At 46.7% G+C, this 22,745-nt stretch overlaps 1 protein-coding gene across 3 annotated transcripts in view; it reads left to right on the top strand.

Annotated features, from left to right (window-relative positions):
- Window positions 1–17,194, top strand: part of TTYH3 (tweety family member 3) — a 77,064-nt gene extending 59,870 nt beyond the window's left edge. Inside the window, exons 11-15 of one of the 3 annotated variants that reach the window (XM_071761516.1) lie at window positions 546–682; window positions 2,649–2,825; window positions 3,712–3,787; window positions 5,926–6,027; window positions 11,443–17,194. In XM_071761516.1, coding sequence (XP_071617617.1) covers window positions 546–682; window positions 2,649–2,825; window positions 3,712–3,787; window positions 5,926–6,006 — 471 coding nt within the window. In that variant the 3' untranslated portion in view covers window positions 6,007–6,027; window positions 11,443–17,194. The other 2 variants (XM_071761517.1, XM_071761515.1) reach the window with 2 other exon arrangements.
- The last annotated feature ends 5,551 nt before the right edge of the window (window positions 17,195–22,745 follow it).

Below are 22,745 nucleotides of genomic sequence, written 5' to 3'. Positions count from 1 at the left end.
CTAGATAACATTTCTTTATACATCTACAAGCTGCAGCCCTAAGGTTTTACAGACCTTCAGGTTTTTTTTTCCTGTAGCACCAGACTTGTTGCCTTTCCCATGGAATGCCTGATTGCTGCACTGTAGCATTGGGATAACTGCTGTCCAGCTGTCTCTCTGAAAGCAGAGACACAGAACGTTCTTGGACAATGGGACACAGTGAAGCAGCTGAGAGGCTTAATGAAAATGTTGGGATCTTATGTTAGGTGGTAATGTCTGCCGTGGGTTTTCTTGCTCTTTTTCCCCATCTGCCTGCTTAAAGTATTATTGTGTGGGGGTTGAAAATATTTCCATGTCTATATCCAAGCTGGGCTTTGTGAGGGGAAATAAGGGTTAAATCAGTTACAAAAAATGCTCGAGGGTCCCTGAAATTAAAGTAGAAAGAGAAAAGGGACTACAATCTCCTCGTTTGTTTCAGAGAATGTAGTCCAGAGGAAGGGCTTTTGAGTTAGAGTTCAATGTTAACTCTCTACTGATCAGGAAACTTTGCTCCTTTTTCTCTCCAGGATTATGTCCAGGCTTTGACGGGATTTTGCTATGATGGAGTGGAAGGCCTCATCTACCTGGTTCTCTTCTCCTTTGTCACAGCCCTCATGTTCAGTTCCATTGTGTGTAGCATCCCACACACTTGGCAGCACAAGAGGTATAGAGAGGGTTTAGATCCTGTAGCATTGTAGAGCTCTTTCTTAATGAAGACTGCCTATTGGATTTGTGCCTATGAGCATATGGAGCTCTTTCCCATATAATCCCAGGAGTATGAGAGATGAGGCTCCATAAGCACAGGTCCAACAGAAAAAAAACCCAAACTCTATTGGCTTTTGCTCTGGCTGTGGTTAATATTTACATCTGAATCTTGTTGCAGTGGGATATTACATGTGCAGATTACTCAGTACACTGTCCATCTGTGAGTCAAGTCAGAGATTAATGATTATAGCTGTAGAGAGAGGTAATGCTTGGACTACTTACCACCCCTATAAAGTACCTATTCCTCCCTTGCATTGTTTTGAGACATTTGTCTTACTATGGGGAAGAGAACTGGACTGAGAAGCAGTTCTCACCTGGCTTGGCTCATGCTGGGGTGACTGAGGAGCACAGCAAATGCAGACTGGGAGCTGTCTTGTTGACAGTAGAATGGGCAGATGAAATACTTGCAAACTGGTGGCAATCACCTAAGAGCAGAGCTGTGTGGAAGTGGTGTTAACCAGGTTGATCAGTTAAGTCTTGAGCAAACCTTCAGAAGGCTTCACTTGAGTGGCTGCTGCACCACATGCAGCTGTGATAATAGGTCTGAGTTTTCTGTTCTCACAGAAGAGCAGTAGACTGCAGCAAATTCTCTTCTGTGATCCTGAAATATGATTTTGGTGCTTTAAGCCCAGGCTCAAGGTTCAAAGTAAAATGAAACATCCTGAACAATGGCAGGAAGGTAAAAACCTCCAAGCTTGCAGTGCCTGCAGGGAAAGCCTTGGGAAGTGCATCAGTGTAATGCTTCAGAAAATCCTCATTTCCTTACTTCTTCCACATGCAGCTGTAGAGCCACTATCCAGAAGATCCTGGTAGTCTGTCCATTTGAAGGAGAAAGGTTTACACAGTGGTCCCTCATGTTCTGCCCTGCTGCCTACCCCCAGCAAGGCTCAAGCTGCTGCTATGAACTGAAGGATTCCTTCTTCCAATCCCCTGGGTGCCATTTCTTCCTCTGCCTCCCCCCGGGGAGGTGGAGGATGTCAGAATTTATTGCCTGTAAGAGACCGTGCAGGCTGCAATTCCCTGAATAAATCTTCAGTGCCACCTCGTGGTACAGAAGCTGCAGGTGATGTTTGGGGATGTTCAGTCAGTGCCCATGCTGTTTCCCCCAGCAATGAGGTTTTTCCTGTAGAACATTTTACTAGCTCTAAGTGTTGCTAAAATAGATTTTAAAACTTGGTGCTTCATCCCATAATTAGGGAGATAAAATAGCAGTGTATATTACAAGGGAATACTATAGGAATTGGGGAAGGAACCAGCAGGCAAACTGACTTTGGTCTGCATAAAAATTCATCTAAATCCTGGCATTTTTAAGAGAAGAAAGCCTGTAGACACAGATGTTGCAACTTAGTCTCTATAAAAACTTTTGAGATTTTGCTAGAAGCTGAAGCAGACACTGTATAACCAGAGCAGGACTTCACAGAAGTTCACAGCAACTTTGGACATGTCTACAAGTAATGGAAAGACACAGTTTTAAAGGATGCTTTATACATCTCTTTTTTACGTATCTCTTTTTCCTTTTTTTCTTTTTTTTTTTTTTTTTGAAATGCTGTTTATTTCAGGATGTGTGTCCATCCTTTGGCTGTATGACTGGACAGGTGCAGAATTGTGCCAAGCCCTGAGAGAGGGCTGTAGGAAGGCTGTGGGGTACCACACAGTGTAAAAGTCCAGATGGTGTCTGTGGGAGGGCTGAGTCAGTGTGGTGTAGGCTGTGTTTGACACTGCCACCCTAAGCCATCCCAAATGGGTATAAATGTGGAGGTGTGGAAGATGGTTGGGAGGTTCCTTAGGCTTGCTGTGATTTCCTGCAAACCCTACGTGTGGGGTGATTGGAGAGTTCTAGGAGGAACTTTTTCTCCTTCTTGCAGAAGCTCAGATGATGATGGGGAAGAAGAATCAGCTGTTCAAGGGAGTAGACAAACACATGATAACCTTTACAGAGTGCACATGCCCAGCCTCTATAGCTGTGGGAGTAGTTATGGCAGTGAGACCAGCATTCCAGCAGCAGCACACACAGTCAGCAATGCTCCTGTCACAGAGTACATGTGAGTATCCCAGCACAAAGCCTGTACTGCAGCTCCTCCAGCTTTGCTTCACTCCCATTTCTGTTGTGATGCTGGTGCCTGTGACCAAGCAGTAGAAAGCAATGAAGAATTTTACCTAAAGGGCTGTTTCCTGATTTCCCTTCTCCCTGTAAATGCAGTAGCTTAAAAGGGCTGCAGTAGAAAGAGTGGTACTAGACAGCATGCTCCAGAATGTAGAAATCTGTCTAGAGAGAAAAAGGAAGGTATTGTCTGGAATCCTTATTGCACAATGATTCTGAACACTAGAAGATTTAATTCTTCAGACAGAGCAGTCTTGCCAGAAGATTTTAAGTCTTCTGAGAGCCAAGACATAATCTGTAGTCTCTGTTCTTCCACAATACTTTAAGTCAGCTCTGACATCTGTTGCAGTCTGGAGCTACGAAGTCCAGGTGGGATCTTAGAGCTTTCTCCAGAAGTGCTTGATTCCCTTGGACAACCTTGAGGGCCCATCTTTTTTAGGCTGGCACCTCATTTTGTTCTTCCCCTTAGACTTTGTCCTCATTTTATCTCCACTCCTGCAGCTTGGCAGTTCTGACGCTGCGGGGAGGCAGATTTTCACACAGATCTATTTTTAAATAACCTGCCATGATTCAGTGTGGACCCATCTGAGTAAGAATATAAAGACAGTGCTTAATCTGAGGAAAATAATGCCAGTTTTGTGTCTATGTGTGACAAAGAGAACCCACTTGGCCTGTAAGGAAACTTGAAACTCTCTGTAAGGAAACAGGGAGACTGACCTGAGAGGGTAGTTTTGGGGGTGCAGATGCTCTGACCCACGTCACCATCAGAGATGTCCAGAGAAGCATGGCACCTACCCCCTGTTACCATGTGTGTCTTCCTTTCCTAGGAGCCAGAATGCAAATTTCCAGAACCCCCGTTGCGAGAATACCCCGCTCATTGGCCGGGAGTCCCCACCTCCCTCAGTAAGTCTCTCTTTACTGCTCCTCTCTGCTTCAGCATCTTTGGGGAATACACATTTACCACTGCTGTATACTCTCAAGGGAGCTGATTGTGCAGCCAAACACAGGATCTGGCCCATAAATAGCAACAATTTGAATAGAGAACTCACGTCTCACCTGCCATGGAGAGTAAAACCTGCTGTGCACGTGGACGTTGCACATAAAAAGAATAAAACTCAGTCTCTTAACACTGGTAATGCTATGGGCCCAGTCCTGCCACCACTGAAGTGCATGAGTATCTTGGTGGGTGACTTCAGCAGGATGATTCACTTGCATGCAGTGTACTTGCAATCTGTGGCATTGTGTCCTCAAGTTTAAAAAGAAACCTGTTAAAACAGTAAATTCAGAGTTATCGCTGAACCTCTCTCCTTAATCTACCCTAAAGAGCTGATAGGATGAAACCTGTATTATTTTTTTTGTTGAGATTTTTTTTTTTAAACCTTTATTTCACAACTGTTTTACTTTCTTTAGAAATCTATTTTTGTATTTAATTTCCTATGGAGGAAAACCAAAACAAAACAACTTTCGTGGAAGGTTTTGGTATCTGGAGTGGCCTGATAGCCATTTCTGTGTGCTGGATAAAACAGGGGCTTGCCTTCATGTCTGTAAGAACTAGATGAATCTTGCCCTCCTTCACGGGATCCTGTAAAGCCTTCCTTACACCTGAGCTTGGAGAACATGCTCACAGTGCTCACTAACTTGGTGGTGTTATTACAGAGGATGAGTAGTAGCATGCTTAACAATCAACCAGGTAAAGAAAATACACTCTGTGGTGCATGGTTTTCAGATTCATGGGAAGGGGAGGAAGAGGAGGTTGGAGGCTAAAGGAGTAGGAAATACGGTGCAAAAGAGGACATCACACTCCTGGTTTCACTTCAGAAGGATCAGTTCATCTTGCAATAGAGAAAGTGACAAAAGTGGAGAGTTGATCCTTGTCTTTGTACTTGGCCAGACCTCTTTCAAGCCTCACAAAGAGTTTTTCCTGATCCCTGGTGGTAGTCTGATCTCCAGCTCTGGTAGCATTATCTGCTCTCAGCAATGAGATGGTCTCAGGAGAAGAGCTGCTGTTCCACGCATGTGGCAAATGCTTTCCTGCTGGTGTTGCTTGATATGGGAAGGGCACTGTCCCTCTGGCACTGCCAAGGCACATCTTCATTTGATATCTGTAGATCCAAGATCCTACTTCCCCTTGCCCTGCAGCCAGGGGACATTCCTTTCCATGAGGGCTTCAGTTATGCAAGAAGTTCCCTGGTTCTGCAGTCACTGTTTGCATTAATACCCTGAGGGGGGGGTCTGAGTCCTGGTGCCTTAGGCTGGTTTCTGAGAGTAAGGTTAAGATGAGATTTTATTTTTTTTCTCAGAGTAACTTGACTTGACAGCCATCAGTCCAGGCTAGAGGGAACTGCAGGAGCTGGGGGAGGAGGAAGAGTGCAGCACTGCACCTATAGAAAAGGAGCAGGCTACAGGATAAAGGTGTTTTCTGGAGAGACCCAGTAGATGGGCAGTGAAGAGAAGTACTGTCTGTTCTTGTCTTGGCAGTTAGCAGGGAAGGGAGCTTTGCTGGGATTTCTATATTTGAAGCTCTCCATAGCAAGTGGCTGAGACCATACTGAGGCAGAAGAAATTGTAACTTTTCATAGGAAATGACCTGTGGGAGGAGAGAGATGAAAAGGGAATGCCAATGCACATAGCCCTGCCTCTTTTTGGGGGGGAGGAGAGGGGGATAGCCATCTAAGCAGATTAAGTCCAGTGGGTAGCAGGGCTGATATATATATATATATATATGTATATATGTATATATATCCTATGTAGGTTTCTTTGAAGAAATGGTGAAAACTAAGATGTGATGATCCTGCTGCATTGTTTGTCCGTTACTTTTCCTGGCTTTTTGTTTGTTTGTTGGTTTGTTTGGTTGGTTTTTTTTGCCTTCTCTCATTCCTTCTGTTTTCTCCTTCTTGCCCCAGGGCTGTTATTCCCTTAGGGTTGTAGAGCCCACCTTGTCGCTGACACACACACCACAGCGTTTCACTTGCTTGCACTGTGTTTTTCATGCACGTTGAGGCTGCACTCTCTTTTTCTCTCTCTTTCTTGCGTCATCACAGTTGTATTTGGCTGCCATGGACAGTAGCAGCCATATGAGCTGGCAGCTTAAACCCTCGGACAGTGCACGGACATACTGGTAACAGCGCCCGCAAATGGAACAGGTACTGGAAAAAAAAAAAAAAAAAAAAAAGGTCCTTCTTGCTCAACCCTTTCTCCGCTCCCAACCACCCCCTTCATCCCTGCACTCTTTATCCCAGGCCAGTGCCTTTGATTTCTTCACATTCCTTCCCCTCTGCACCTCCCACCCCATTCCCTCCTGCCAAGGGGTAAAATTAAAATCGGTTTCCGCTCTGGCGCAGACTCCAGGAGAGCTTTCAACCTCGGGAAGGCTTCTGGTGCACGTTCTGAGGGTTGCTGGCACCCATGCCTCACAAAAGCTGACTCCCAGCAGCTCCAACTCTTAAGTCCACACTTGAACACTTACTACTGGGTGCTTGAACGCTTACTACCGAGTGCTGCTCGAATGGAGAACTTACTTTGCACTTCAAATGCAGAGTAGAAGTTCTCCCATCACAAGAAGCCATTTTCTAGAAGTACAGAGAACCAATCTAGCAGATTTTCAGTTGGGACTGGTTGTCTTAGTTCAGCTTTTTGCTTCCCTTGAGCCCTATTGCTGTTCTGTTTCTCTTGACTGGTCATAACACCATATGTCCCAAACCACTGATATTTACCTGCCACAAGCTTTTAGCTCCTTGGTAGGATTTTTAATTTGTTGAAAGATCCTATTTGGCAATGATGGCCTGTCCTGAAGATTTACTTCATTGCTTGTTAGATCTGTGTGCAGCTTCTCCTTTTATCCTTGCATTTTAAGTTGAAAAGGAGCAAGTCTAAAAAATACTTGCCTAGGGGTCCAGACATAAACACTAAGATCTGTTTCATTCTGTTTCAAAACCTTTTACCGTTTTGTTTGTCCTGTGTGTGTCCAAATCATCCCCTCCATGTCCCACAGACTCTGTGAACAGGGTCCCTGTCCAAATGCCTCATGGGTTGTAGTTGCTGATGTTTTCCAAGACAGCCAATGTTTCTTCCCTCATAGTGGTCCATGACAAAGCCACGTGCCTACAGACAGAGTAGGTGTCTGCATTAAGCCTTGTAGTTTTTTAGCTTGGTTGAATTATTTGAGCTACCAGGCAACTCCCCTGGTATGAAGGCCAATGCTCCTTCAAGGGAACTTCAGGGACTGGAAGGTGTTAGTTCCAGTTGGCACAGAAAGCCCACAGCTTTTGGCTCATGCAATCAATGACCTTTGATTGCATCTTACTTTCTGTTCCCAGAAATACGTGCCCAGAAAGCTGCTTTTCCTTCTTTTCTGCTCTTCTTGTTGGGACTTTTGTCAGCTTTGAATCGGATTCCTTCCCATCCTGTTGCTGCTTGATCTTCATTCTTGCTGCCTCTTGCTGTTTGTCTGCCTGCCTTGTGGCATGTTGGGAAGGGTGCTGTCTGAATCTGGTGTCTTGATGCCCTCTGTCCTGGTGCATGAATGCAAACAAAGCTGTCTTGAAGCATGGTGCTACCACCCTTGAAAGGGCCACAACTTTCTTCCGTCTTAATTTTGCCAAGACTGCTCTTGGGCATCAGCTTATGGTGGTTTCTCTGCTTTTTGGTTCCTGCAGGGGGTATTGTGGCACTGTTAGAGGGGTCTGAGATAAAACATTGCTTGTTGGGGTGGGTGGAAATTGAAGTGTCTTGATTCTGGACCTGAAATCTCCTCTGGGCTGAAACCCTGATCTCAGTCTGCACCATTTTCTGTTTAGCTAAGATCACACCCAGAGTTTAATGTGGCTGGCTGCAGGGCTCAGAAAAAGGCATTGCATTCTTTCCAAGACTTTAAAAACAAACAAAGCAAAATGAAGGTCTGTTCTTTTGCCTTTTGAAAGCTTAAATACCTTTGAATTCAGAACCCACTGGCTGGAATTTGCTGCTTCCCTGCATCTTGTACCTCCCATACACAAAGATACCAAACCCTGTGTGTTTACTGTGCTCTACCTATCTGGGAGGTGGGTCAGCCTTTAGAGCTTGAATCCAAAAGCTTTGGTCTTTATTGGATTACCTGAATAGCTCTGGCAGGAAATCAAAGTCAGGGCAGCTGGAGAGAGATACATGTGGGTTTTTAACCACAAATAGTAAATGGTTTATATTCAGTCATGTTTTCATATGGTAAGTGATCTTCCAGCATAGTACATGTGAAGTACTCATGGGCTGCACAGTTCACAGAACCTGGTAGAATTTATGGCCTCTAAAATTAACTGATCATTCCCATTATTTATTTTCTCTGCAACCAATGATTCCTTTGTACACTGGCTTATATGTGTTAAGCACCCAACTAGTATGTGCTGGCAAACCATACCTATGAAAACTTATACCTTAACAAAGCTGAATAGGAAGGAGAGACTTTTTTTTTTTTTTTTTCCTTTGGAGAAATAGAAAAATAAACCTGTGTGCAATCAGCTGTGTTTGTCCTAGCTGGCTGGTAAGTGACTGAGAGGTGTGCTGTGTTGAATAGCACAAGCCACCAGGAGAAATGGTAACAAGAAGTCTTTTAGGTACTCTTTTTAGGGTAGCTGAAAGGGTGGTGAAGGTATGGGTTGAAACTTGTCCTCTGTGCTGTTTTTCAAAGGGTAAATGAGGGTGTATAGGCACGTGGGCACTTCCAGCAAGAGCACTGGAAGAATGACTGCATTGTGCATGTTCTTTAACCTTCTATGAAAGCTCCTCTTTAAAGAAAACTAAATGCAAGTGTATACCTGTAGCTGTGTTAGAGACTGTATCCAGGTTACCTTAGAGTAGAGTCCAAGACCTCCTCAGCTCTGAATTGTGCTCAGGCTTTAAGTCGTTAGAATTACTTTTAAAGGAGCTAAAAATTTAGTTATTTTAACTGTGGATAATTGAGTTTGGTTTCATATCTGTGTGACTGGCAAGCATCTGCTGATACATCTTCATCTGCTGGCCTGTCCAGATGTTTGGATCTGTGTGTTCCACAGCATTTTTTCTCTGCTTCCCAGCAGAGGATGCACTGAAGGACTTTGCTGAGGCTCTGCTGTCAGCAGCAAGTGGAGCAGAGCATTGGTGCTTGGAGTGTGACTGGAGATCCAGTGCATCCAGGTTGAGTTGCACTGGTTATAAGATGTGCAGTGAAATGGTAGCTCTCTACTTCCAGGTTTCAGTCATACTTGGTCATTAAAAATACACTTTAAATAAGGAGGAACTTGTTCAAACTGAAATGGGAAAATGTACAAAAGTGCAAAAACCCTGAGTTAAGGAGAGAACATCAGCCCTAACTCTGACTGCTCTTGAGTCTTGATTTGTTCATTGTGGTGGATTGCAGGTAGGTTTGAATATAAAATGTCCTCTGATTGACTGTCCAAATCTTGTGTTCCTGATTACTTTGTTTTAGTGACACTTAAAATGTGGGGTGTTTTCTTGGTGGAGGATGGAGTAAAGTCTTTGGCTTCTCCCTCCGTGATGGGTGTACTTTGTACATCCTTGAAAAGCAGTTCATCAAGTAGCCCTTCTTGATTTTAATGCTCTAAAGAAAGTTGATTTTTCATGTTGTGTGCTGAACCTATATGACTTGTTCAAGAAGATGCACAATAATCTTCCACAATCTGAGATTATTTTTTTTTTCTAAATACTTCTTACAAAACCTTAGCACTTGGAAGTTCTCTGGTCATGCTCATCTCCTGTCACATCACATGGAGTACAAATGGAAAATGAGCAATCAAATGCATTTTTCCTTCTAAGACTCTCTTCTCAGCATGATGCTTGGCTGGTCACTTCTGCATTTCACTACCAGCACCATGCCCTACTTACTCTATGAGCAAAGTTCTTAGAAGGCAAAGCCTCTCTTAGCCTGTTGGGTTAGTCTCATATGTTTTAACAATGTTCTAAACTTCATTTCTGAATCAGTAATCACATTTAATAAACTGTGTAGATTATAGTCCTTAAACTGGCTCAGCTTGGTATTTTCTACCTTATTCCTTCTCGCTGGCAAAAAAATACATCTTAAAAAGAGAAAGAACAGATGTATCCTTTGTCTTCTAAATATAGAAGCCATTTCTGGGCCAGGGTTTTATATTAAGATCCATGTTCTGCAGAAAGTTTTACAGTTATAGAAGACACTAAAAGGTGATTGCCTAAATAAGCCATAGGTGTCTTCATGTTGTACCCATGGGGTCAGCTCTGCCAAAGCATCCTTTTTTCTCTTCCATCATGCAGAGTTTCACCCTGGGTCAGTCTTTAAAGGAATACTGATAAAATGCTGTTAATTCCCCCAAAACCCCTTGGCACAGCTGAGCTTTTGAGCTCCTAAAGATGCCTCATAATGTTCTTCCCCAGTGGGCAAGGTAAATCATCCCTCCTGGTGGGAGAACTGCCTTTCAGTTGTCTCCTTGCCAGTTTAACCAGCTATTCTATGTGGTTCAATTTTAAAGGTGATAAAAAGTCAGTATGCTGAAGAGCACTCTTAAGAAGTAAGATTACAGAATTATTCAAGCTCTAGCTGGTATAAAAAGAGGAATAAAATGTCTGTCCTCATTACTTGGTTGTTAGGATCATGGGAGCAGAATCCCAGAAGCAGTAATGTGGCTGTTGATGAAGGCATTGAGCATATTGGCATAAAGAGGCAAAGTCTTTTGTTCTTACTGCCAGGTATTATTTATTTGCTTTTCAGCTCATTTTTCAAAGCTGAGTGGCATATGTTACCTCAGTTGCTTCTGGGAGCTGTTTTGCATTGCCTTGCTTAGAATAAGAAAGAAAATAAAGGAGAAAAAAACCTCACCCCCAAAATCATCTTTCTGACTTTCTTCTCTCACCCCTAAACTGGAGATTTTTCTACTGCTGCATGGTTCACAGGTTGGATCCTAAGCCAGGGTGGATTATTAACTATCTGATAACTGTTAGCTAAACCCATCTTGTTTGATGGCAGCCTTTTTCCAGCCTGAGAGGGGCTGTTCTTTCTTGGGTGTAAGTTGTGCAAAGAGTCATTCTTCCACCCTTTTCTTTCAAACTGCCCATCTGTGACACATGAAGTCTTCTGATGCCCTCATTGCCATAAAATGAAATATCAACATGCAGTGTACACCCAGTGTCTTTTCAGCCTCCTTTCTGGCATGGCTGAAAGCAACAACGTGACTAAGAGAGGATGAAGGTGTGAGCTGGGGTTTTACATCTGCATCACTTCCATGTTCCTCTCTTGTCCTAAGCAGACTATGGCATATTTTGACTCCTGAGGATTGGATTTCCTTCTGTGCAGAGTGCTTGGGTAAATTATTAGTCCATCTGTGCTGCCCTGACCAGCATCCCTGCAGCAGGCTGACAGTGTGATGCTCAGGCTGAACCCTGAGACCAAGCCAGCAGCTCCTTGATAAGCTTGCTGTAAATACAAACCATTTTATGGTGGGAGATGGTCATGATCTGTGGTTCTGTGTTTATATTAGTCATTCAGACTTACTTCTGTGTTCTCTTTTGTTGTTTTTTTTTGTTTGTTTGTTTGTTTGTTTGTTTTTTTCTTCCTCTAGTACACTTCCAGCATGAGAGCCAAATACCTCGCCACCAACCAACCTCGTCCAGATGCTGGCAGTGTGCATTAAAATGAAAAAATGAAAGCAAAAAAAAAAAAAAAAAAACAACTAAAACCCCACACGTGCAGTCAGACTAAACAATGTGCCAACTGCTGTGCCCCTGTGCTGTCCTCGTAGAACAATCCTGCTGTTCTGCCCAAAATCCAGTGCAGCTCCATCTGTTTCTCCAGACCAGACCACCCTCTCCAACCTGCTACCTGCCCACTGGAGTGGAAGCCCCTTTTGAATTTAAGCCTTCACCTTGTTGTACATGATGTGTGAGAGAGAGGAAGCACACGTGCAAGCAACTCTGAGAGCACCCAGGCCAGAAGCTGGGGCCACCTGCCTGGGGCCAACTTCTTAGAGCAGCCCAGCAGAAAAAAGTTGGTGAATATCTTCTGCCCCCTTTTTTCCCTCTCTGCTCCCCAGAAGGGACTCAGTGAAAGATGGTGGTAGATCTTCTTCACTTCTGCAGTGGGATCAGCAGCCTGTCCAACACTGAAGAAGCAGAGGTTTGGTGCCCAGGACCCAGTGTACAACGAGGGAGTGCTGAGCCAAGGCACGATGCAGCCTTTTGGTGGGGGTCCTCTGGTCCCTTGCCAGGGAGAGAGGAGGAGGAAAGCTCCTGCCTTGTGGTGTCACTGCTTTTCCACTGTAATTTGGGAGTTTGGGGCTCTTCTAGAGCAAATCATTCCACTACTTTTTTTTTTTAAATATCCATTAAGAAAATGCCTTTTTCTTTCCCACTATCTCTAGCGTGTGAATCCTCGAGGAGCAGGGGGGTCCCAGCACCCATCAGCTACCCTATCCATTGCTCTGACCCTGACCTCTCTGCTCCATCAGGGAAGCCCAGGTACTTGCAGATGACATTCTGGGTGCTGCTTTTACCAGGCTGACACGCAGATCAAACAGGAGCCAGCCACCCACTTGGTGCCAAATTTTTCCAGGACAAGACTTATTTGGGAGGGGGTATTTTTGCACTAAAGAGTTTCAGCTCTCTGATGCTAGATCTTATGGGACAGTCAGCTTGCAAATGCAAGAGACTGGAAGCACCAGTGGACTTCTAATGAATGCAAGCTCTCCCTGCAGGAGTCACCTGTGAATTCTGCTGGACTTTTTCTTTTCTTTCCTTTTAAAAAACATTGCAATTTACAGCACAGGGTTGCTGAGCTGGCATTGGAGGTGTTTTTTTGAAACCTCAGTCCTAACAAACTCACAAGATCATCAGTCTGTCTTCTTCTGTGTTCCGGAACCAGAAACCTGGATGATACCTGGAGAACATTGCAACTGTCAGAACAGGTTTTTATTTTATTCTGTTTTCTTTCTTTCTTTCTTTTTTTTTGTTTTTTTTTTTTTCCAAGGCGTGTTGTTAACCACTATCTGACCTTATCAAGGCACATTTATGGCATTTTTATAGACATGAGGCAGAACAAGGCTTGCAAAGGGGCAGCTGGGTGCCTGCAGAGGGCAACATCCTCCATTGGTGCTGTACTTTCCACTGAAGAGCAGTGCTCCACAGGGCACTGACAGCTTCCTACTGGAAGAGGAGAGACTGCTTCTCAGGAGGTACTGCTGAGTGCTGCCCTTTCAGGAGAGTAACTGTTCCTTTTTGTCTTTTTACCTCTGGGCAAGAGCATCTTAGTGGAGCTGCTGAGCATCGTATCAAATAACTGTCAGAGTAAATAAGGTGGGAAACATCTCTCAAACTGGAGTTGAGCCATTGGCAGTCAGTCAGTCTTCACCTCAGTGATGTTCAGAGTCAATGTCTGTTTACTCCACGTTTGCTGTCTGGGGCACAGAACCTACCAATCTGCCTTTACTCAAGTCAGTTGCCTTCTTGCAGTGAGGTAGGAGTTGCTCCTAGCAGGTAGATAGTTAGGGTGATGGTATCTGCTGTAGAATGGTAGCAGCTCCGTGGCAGAGCAAGCTTTGGGACTCTTCTTAAGATAGAAACCACTAATAGGCTGCAAAAGGTGTAGGCCAACTATTCTTGTTCAAAGGAGTGAGGGAGACAGGGAGGAGTCACCAGTGTGCAGACAGGAAGAGAAGGCTTTGGAGAAAACTTCACCCTTTACCATAAATCTCTGGGAGCAGGATTTTCTTGCTCAGGACTGAGTGTGCCCTCTCAAACGTTTATGGGCTTCACACTGAAACATACCTCTACATTATCAAATAGCTAGGGCAGGGACATGTGCTCACAGGTGGTATGGAGGGGACACTGTGGCTCATGAGCACCAGGTTTACACCCTATTGCAAAGCCTACCAGAAGACCCAGGTGTGCAAGCATGTGGCATGGTTATCTTGCAGGGCACAAAGCATGCAACTGCTGTATGGGGGGAACTGAACCTTCCCCTCACTTCAAACAAAGAGCCATATAATCCCTATTAAGATTGAGTTGTTCTGCCATCATTCTGTGATCATCTCTCTTTGCAAGGATGTACTTGGGTTGCTACTTACACTAGCAGCTTTTGGGGAGCTGCCCTAAAATCTGTGGCCTGGTCCTACTCATTGAAGTCAGTTGTTTTGAAGGCTGGAGGGTGTGGGGAACCGTGTGAAAACAAGTGCTTCTGTATATTGATTTTATGTATACAGTGTGCATCCCAAACATGCGTGTGGCTGTACTTTGGAGTGGATCTAAATTGTTACAGTGGTACTGTCAGTACCAGCAGGGATAACAGGGAAGCAAGCCTATGCCTTTTTGTTTCTAGCATCTAACAGAGCAGCCACCTTGACCTGCTTCTTTCCAAGGTTTGGCACAGCAGCCACTCGTAACACCCAGAACAACTTCTGACAACCTTTGGGGCTCGCAGCAAGGCACAGATGTGGAGATCCGTGCTCTGTGACTTCAAAATATAACTGGAAAGGATGTTACAGGGACAAGATTTTGCTTTCTGGAGGCCAGCATAACGTGACTGCAGTGTGAGCTGTGTACCTTTGTCCAGCCAACACTTCCTTTACTTGACATGGATATTGCACTTTTGTAAAGCATCCTGGAACTCTGCTGCCCCACTGCATGCTGTGCAGAGCGCTGGATAGGAAACACAGACAAATGGGTTTCTTTTGGTTTATTATTATTACCTTTTTTTTTTTTTCTTTTTTTTTTTTCTTTTTTTTTTTTTTTACTGGAACCTTGAGCAACAGTGTGGCATTTCTGCAGGCTGATCTGAACAGATCTGCTGAAGAACAGATGGCCTTTGCCTCTTCTTATGGCTGCGGCGTAATCAGCCTCATCCGTATGGTCACATTTTGTCTGAGGAGTGGACTTCTGAAAGCAAAGATCTCCCAGACTCTGTGCCTCCCTCTGGGGTGAACAGCAGGTGCTATCTGGCAAAGACTCATCTGTTCAGGATGGCATTCATGGTTGAGGGGGTCCCAGCTCTTCAAGCTGTGGGAGGTAAAGCTGTTGAGACTTCTCTCTCTTCCAGTGTGTCTGTGTTTTTAATGTGACAAAATGCCATATCACTTGGTGTGTTCCAGCTGACCTTATCAGAACATTGCTCGTGTTACTGGTTGCTAGCAAAAGGGTCCAGAATTCAGGGGAGGTGAGATTGGCCTCTGGACACCTTGCTGACTGCAAACTGGAAGGCAGCTTGTCCAGGTGAAGGTGACTGCATTGGTGAAGACACTTCATGTTACTTTTTCAGAAGCACAAATGTGGTCATTGGCTTGTCTGGTTGGCTTGGTTTATTTCCACTGCATCATCATGTGTGAATGACACTTTCTTTTCGAACTGAGAACTCTTCCAAGCACACAAACATCTCCACAATGTGAAATGTAAATAGCATGTTGGACTCTTGTGTCCAGTGTTCAAGACTGCATTGTAACTGTAAAGGAAATCGAATCAAGACTTGGCTGTGAATTTCTTGTGCTGTCTTGGGAATATAACTGTAGTGTTTGTATCCTGTATGTATTATTAAACTGAGTTCATTTTATGTGCTGATAAAAGGGTTCATGTATCCAAATGTGAAGGATGGAGTGCTCCCTTCCCCTCCTGTCCTTTTTAAGTTTTCATTTGGTAGGTGTTAATTTTCCGTGTACAGTCATCTCAGCCAAGATGCAAGGGTGTTCATTGGAGTGCTCTGAGGGGGACACAGTGTATGGGGTTATAAGTGATCCTAAGCTAGGATTTCCATAGCAGTTCCCTGAAAATACAGAGTGTTCACACAAAAAGTTTGGCCTTGTTGAGAGCAAACCGTTTCTCAGGGGGCTGCTTAACCATCACTCATGAGAGCTCTGGGTGCTGCAGGGTAACAGCAGACAGGAGTGGGTGGAAACCCCTAAGAGCAAGGTACAGGTACCTGTGTGGAGAAACCCACGTTTCACTTCTGGTCCCACCTTCTCCTTCCTTCTAGCAGCAGCTCAAACACCATGCTGAGTCCTTTGAAGAAGAGAGAAGTGTCTTGACTTGATGATTCTGGCTCCCCACTGCTGATTCAGAGGTAGAGGGGGTGGGTGGGTGCCTTTGCCTTTGGATGGGGTGGGGAAGGGGCTTTGAAGTATTTCGTACCTAGGGACCAAGGAGAAATCAGGGTCTTCCCCAGCTCAGCAAGTCTGCCAGTGGAACTGAGTGAACATCTCTGTGTGGGAGGGGAAAAGCCCTCCAGGCAGATACCAGGGAGTAGAACTAAAACCTTGAGAGAAAAGACCCGACAGGACTTGATCTGTACCTTTAACCAGGTACCTTCTCTCAGCACGGCCTCCTCCCCTTTTCTAGAAAAGATTTGTGTGCATGCTATGGATGGCTTCCCTAGGCATTCCAAGGAGGCCCAGCAGATGTGTGGGATGTTTTGGTGGTGGCTCCTAGATGGCTACCAAATGTTGTGTGCTTTTAGGGGGGGGCAGAGCAGTATCTCCTGCCAAGCTGTGATGGTGAGCATGTTGCCCAACTGGGAGAGAGAAGGGATGGGTTACTGGTGGCCTGGAGCTTCCTGGTGCTCACCCAGCCCCTGTGAACAAAGTGGAACATAAATTGATGTACAACCAGAAAGTTCAAAGTATTCCTTTCCTAAAGAGGATTAACTGTAGCATGAAGCTCTTAGGTGCTCTGCATATTTGATACCACATTGCTCCTCACTATGCAATTCCCACCTCCTTCCTTCCTCTTCCTCTTCTAATCTCACACCAAGATTTCTCCGGTGGCCTCCACCCAGGGAGCCACTGAAGTCCCCAAAATCTTCATTTCTTTCATTGTCCTCTGCATTGGGTCCAGGTGCCCAGCCCTCACATCGTGTGCCTCAGGTCCCTTGGTAATGGGAGGCCCCATGAGTTTCAGTCACACCATTCAGAGGGAAGTTTATTTTCTTGGACGCTGTGCACAGAAACCTAATGATGAACATGTACCTGGCCTTTCTGTAACTTTTCTGTTGGTTTTTTTTTTTTTTCTTCTTAACCATAATGGTTGTATATCATACCACTTTATATACATATATAATATATAAATATATATAATTTTTTTTAAAACTTTGGACCTGCTAGTTTCTTTCAAGTGTTCCTGCACTTACCCAAAATGTTTTTAAATTGTGAGGGTTAAAGAGGATTGAGCCCATTTTTGTATCTTTACTTTTAATTCTGTAGTTCTATTGATTGTAATGTAGCTATTTTTTACTGTAACTTTTTGGTTTGCAAATACTAAACAAAAAACCTAAATGTAATTTCTGTGGTTTCTATTCAGCTTGGGTTTCATGTTTTAAAAATAAACGATTTAAAACCATTCCTCCTATTTATTAATTCTTCTTTTATCCTTTTTTTTTTCCTTTTCATAAACATACCTGATTTTTTTTTACCTTTCATACATCATGGCAGATCCATGAAGTGAGGGTGGGTAATAGAGTTATAAATAGCTAATAGAAGAGGGAAGGAATAGGAGCCATTGTGGATTGGTTTCCTGCCTCCATCCTGTGCTGTTGTTGCCTTCAGCTGCCCCTGTTGCCCTCCAGCTGCAGGTTTTTGGGAAACTCCTCCCATCCCAAGCTGTGGTAAAGCCAAACAACATCTCTTGGATGCTCCTGCAGCACAACTCAGCCCCTGGGATGGGGAAGCACAGCAGCTCCTCATGCAGGAGTGCAGGTCACTGGGGAAGAGGAAAGCTCTGTGGGGTGGGAAGGGACGTGGAAAAACCCCTTGGAATGGGTTGGTGACAGCAGGTAGCTCCATCCATGCTGAATACTATTGGATTAAGGCAGAAAGCTCCCAAACTACCCAGTGATGCTGTGAGGACCAAATGATGACCCCGGATGTCACCACCAAGGGACAGAGCCAGTTTGAGGGCCACAGAGGGGACAACATCCTGTAGGCCCATGACCTGAGCTGGGCCCCTGGGCACCCTCCTCCTTGGTACCCCTGGTCCTGCCCCACTCCCCATGCCAGTGGGTGCACACAGGTATGTGCTGTTTCCCTGGAAGGCTGGGCTGAGCAAAACAAGGATTTAACTCTGGCTTTGTTAATGCTGTGGGGTTTTAAGTACTTTGTGTATTTGTATGATTGAAACCCTCCCCTGACCTCTGGCATCCTGCCCATTGGTAAAGCCCAGACCCACAGAAGGCTTTTTGCTGACTTTCACCCTCAATGGACACCAGTTTTCCTCCCTTTACTAATAATTGACAGATTTGCCTCCTCTCATTTTGTTTTTTTCCCCCAGAAAAGGAGGAACCCATGTTATCCATCTTCATCCCTGCTCTGAGCTGATTGAACCTGGTCTCTGGTGCAAAGAGCTCGGGGAGCAGCCAAGGGAATCTGATGGTGTGAAGGAAAAGAAAGCCTCAGAGTCAGCACATAAATATTTTACCAGGTTGATGGACTCTCCCCAGGGATGGGACCATGCAGGGGCCACCTGCCCAGTGACCTTTCCCAGTGCTTTCCAGCCACAGCCTTTGCTTACCCTGCTCCACAGCTCCTCTCCCCACAGGAGCAGGGTAAGGCTCTTCCCTGAGCAAAGCAGAGCTGGGAGCAAAGAGAGAGGAAGGTGAAGTCTGTGTTTGGTTAAACTTTACCTTCTGCTCAGCCTTCAGTAGTGGTCCCTTAGATCTCTGTCCTTGAAGATAGGGCAGGGAGGGATGCCCTGGGGAGATGCTTTCAAAGGTATTTGTTCCTCTGGATCTGTGCTAACAGGAGCCTTGCCTCCGGGAGCTGGTGGTGGGTTGGCAGCTGGAAAACCAGGAGCAGAGCTGGTGGCTGTGGTGTGCTCACTGGGAAAAAGTTACCAGCTATAGGCCTCTATTTTCTGTCACCTCTTGGGATGGGAAATAGTAGTTGCTTTGTGCCAAAGGTGGCACTGTGTATACAGCATCTGCTGCTGAGCCTGCAGCCTGCATCTGCCCTGCTTCCTTCATAGGCTGCACTCACAGCTCTCCTTTGATAGGGTCTCATCAGGACTCTGCTCCCCAGGTGTCCAGGGAAGGCATCAAGCAGCCAAAACTGCATCTTATCTCTTCTACACCTTCTGAAGAACACCTCTCCCCAGGGAATGACACCCCCCACCTCCCAGCTGCACCACAGCTGTTTCCAGGAGGCCATGGCCACTCCTTGCACTGTGCCAGGCCAGGTAGCCAAGTATCTGCTGGCCCAGAGGCTTGAAAGAAAAGCCTGAACAGAGAGCTCAGAGCTGTCTGACCACATGGGGATGCTGAAGTCCTGCTCTTGGCAGCTGGAAGGGTTTTAAAGGAGAGGCAGTGACAGGACAAGGAGAGATGCTGTAGTCCAGCCAAGGGCTCAGCAAGGCTCCTCTGCACCCCACATTTGCAACCCTGCCTGGATGCACTCTGTGGGTCACAGCACCATGGTGCAGAGGGATGTGACCATCTGGCAGAATTGCCAGCAGCCTTCACTGCCTTGTGTGGCCAGGCGTGGGCAGGAGGGGCTGTGGCCACCTGAGGCCACTGTGATGGAGCAGGAGGTCACACTGCTGTGGCCTCATGCTGTTGTGCAGAGGATAGAGAATGGATGGTGGCAGGAGCAGAAGGACTTTTCCTCTGTTCCTGCAGGCAGGACTGAGGGTGGTTTGCCTTGGCTCTGCATGCAGGAAGGCCTTTGCCTGGAGCAGGCAGCATTTCACACCATGACCTCAGCAAAAACTCCTGCTCAGAGATTTTTTTTTTTTTTTTTAAATCCCACTTCAGTCCGTGAGAGAAGTGGGAGGAAGCCCAGCTCCCTTCTCACTCTGAGGTGTTGCAGATGCTGGAGCCCTTCTCCCATCCACTTCCTCTTCCCACCAGCAGAACACCGTGGGACCTGGTGCTTGCACCCCATAAATCACTCACTCACTCAGGATCCTCTGCAAACACAGCAGCTCTGGGGAAAGTGGATGAGCTGCTTGGGCAGGGAGCCAGCATGGACCCTCCCATCTCCAGCAGCCTCTATCTCAGCAACCCTCCCTGTGCCCCCCTAAATAAGGGGAGGGGGTGATCCCCAGGCTTCTTTGGAGCATCAGCCAGCATGATGCCACTTTGCTAAGCAGTGCCATTGCTGCTTTGTCCCCTGGCCTTGGCAAGGACAGCCACCAACCCACCACTGTCCTCCTTGGTGTAGCCACTGTTGTTTGGGGGGATGGTGGAGGACACATCCACCGAGGAGGAGGAAGGAAGGACTGGGAGCAGGGCCATACAGAAGTGCTGCAGCTTCATGGGGCTCACCCAGCAGTGCCATGGGAAGTGTTTCCAGCTGCTTTTAAGATGCTCAATCCATCTCCTCCTCCACTCTCAGCTTGCCAAAAGGCTACAGGAGCAGAGCTGGCCCTGCTGCATGGCTTAGGCAGAGCAGAAGCACCAGGAGTGCTGGAGCCCAGGCAGGGGGTGAAGGGGCGAGGGTGTGGGGGTGGAAGGGAATTGGGTATGATCGATTCAAGGCTGGTCTTAAAAGTCAGGAAGAGAAATATAAACTCTGACTGGCTAGGGGGGTATTTCTTTTAACCACCTCCAAGGGATGCAGGGGAGGCAAGTGGTAGGAAGGTGAAGAAAATGATGTAGGATGGCTGGGAACTGCTTTTAGGGGGGGCTGCCCTGCACACCCTTGTGCTGTTCTTGGCTCCAAGACAGATGGTGTTAGGGGGGGATTTAGTGGTCTGCAGCTGCACAGAGGTGGTGGGATGCAGCTCGTGCCCCCACAGGGACCCAGAGCTCTCCTCTCCCAGCAATGGGATGGGCAAGTCCCAAAGCTGCAGCTGGAGCTCTGTGTGCATTGCTCAAGCCCTGAGATTCGGCCACTTTTATGTTCGTTTCCCACAAATATTCCAGTTTGCTGGGCCAGAGCAGCTGGAAGTGGTGCTTGGAGCTGATTCACACAAGTTTTGTTGTCTCCCCACGCTCTCCCTCCCACCCCAAGTCTGAAATATTTCTCGCCACCATGAATGCCAGGAGGGGTGGGTTCTGGTGCCACTGCTGCACACACAGCTCCCAGGGAGAAGTCCCTTGGCCATAGCCAGGCTGGGAATGCAGCAGTTCACACAAAGCCCAGAATACTGAGTGGCCCAAACAATAAAAATAATAATTAAAAAAATAAAAAAGGAGGTGAAGGAGCAGCAAAAAAACCGAGACTAAACTAGTGTGTTACTCTCTTCCCTCAGTGCTGCAACCACCCAAGGATTGGGAAACCCTTTGGCCAGGCTCAGTGCTAGAGCATCCCTTGGGAAAGATGGTGTCAACAGCAGTGGTCCCTATGTACAGGCCGTGTCCCCACCCAGCCAGGTTTGTCCCCACCATCACCCTCCAAAAGGTGCAGCCGCCTTATCAGCTGCCACGAGCAGGCGAGAGTAAACAGGACGTCCCACAACAGTGCTGGAGAGCAGATGAAAGCAGGCTGGGCTGACTGCCTGCCAACTATGTGAGAGCAGCAGGCTTTGCTTTTGTTTTCCTTTTGTTTATTAGTGCGTGTTTTTATTTACTTTTCGGCCCACAAGTAGGGAAGGAGGAGGGAGAGGCTGGGAGCCTGCTGTGGGACAAACTGGAGGTCTGGTGTGCTGCCTGTCCCTGCTCCTGGAGGCTTGGTGGAGTGTATTTTATTTATTTTAGATTATTTTGATTTTTATTTTATTATGTTTTTATTTCTAAGCCCCCTCCAGGTGTTGCCAAGGGGCTCCTGCTCCTTGCAGCTCCATCCTAGCATCCCAACCCCATGCCACACCCCCTGGCTCCCCAGGTGGATGCTCAAACAAGATTTGGGCTGTTTTACAGTCAACAAGACCCCCCACCCACCCACCCAGCACCCAGCCCTGCTTGGGGAGAGATGGTATTTCCCACTCCTGGCTTTATCTCCCCATCCCACCTGGGTGGGGGGCAAGGGAAGGTCAGTTTGCTGAAAGATTGTCAGGAAGAGCCCCTGCTGATGATCCCCCAGCCCCATGAGTGACAGCAAAACCTGATGCAGGTCCACCCCACTGCCCCACAGCCGGGTGGGGGGAGCAAGGGCACCAAATCCTGCACCCTGTGTCCTGGGGGAGGGCAGCTTTGCAGGGCTCACTCTTCACCTCCATTTACTCCAGCGAGATATTTGGGTACTTTTTTTTAGGATGATGTTCAGTTCCCTGGGACAGGAGCTAGAGGTCCTCCCCACCCCCCTAACCCCACCTGCAGGATCCCAAAGGCAGGAAAGTTTGGAGAACTTTTGAAATTTTTGGCCCTGTGCTGGGAGGAGGTGGTTGCTGCTGTAGCACATGCTGACTTCCTGCCAGGCTGTATTTTTAGCAAGGCCAACCCCTGATAACCCAGAGATTCAAGTCAAACTGTCAAGTGAGAAATAGGGGAAAATAAATAAATAAAATAATAAAGAGGAAGAGAGGCTGGGGGGGGGGGGATGGGAGGGGAGAGGGGGAGGTACCGGTACAGCACACGGAGAAGGATGCTGGTTAGGAAAGGGGCAGATTTATGCCATCACCTCATAGCTGGGGCTTGTTACTAGCAGGTATGGGCTAAAATGGAGGCAGGGAGGAGGAAGAGAGGATTAGGAGGGTAAGGGGGTCAGTACCCCCCCCCCCTGCAGCCTCCAACCTTCCCACGCAGCCGCCTGCCCGCCGGCTGTTAACAGCCCCCTGCTAACAACAGCCTCACACCTCGCCCGCCGCCTCCTCTCCCACCCCAGAGCCTGGGAAAAACCAGCCCCGAGGTGCCAAAGCCTTTCCCAGCCTTTTGGGGAAGGGAAGGAGGAGAGGATCTCCACGCCCTGGGATGCAAATGGTCGACAGGTCCCGGTACCCGTGGGAAAAAAGAGGGATGCAGGAGCAATCCATCCTTCCCTGCATCCCTGAGAGCTTCAGAAGAGGTGAGAACATCCGC

Source organism: Heliangelus exortis, chromosome 17, assembly GCF_036169615.1.
Source record: "Heliangelus exortis chromosome 17, bHelExo1.hap1, whole genome shotgun sequence".
Lineage (NCBI taxonomy): Eukaryota > Metazoa > Chordata > Aves > Apodiformes > Trochilidae > Heliangelus > Heliangelus exortis.
This window is presented reverse-complemented; position numbering and strand designations above follow the sequence as displayed.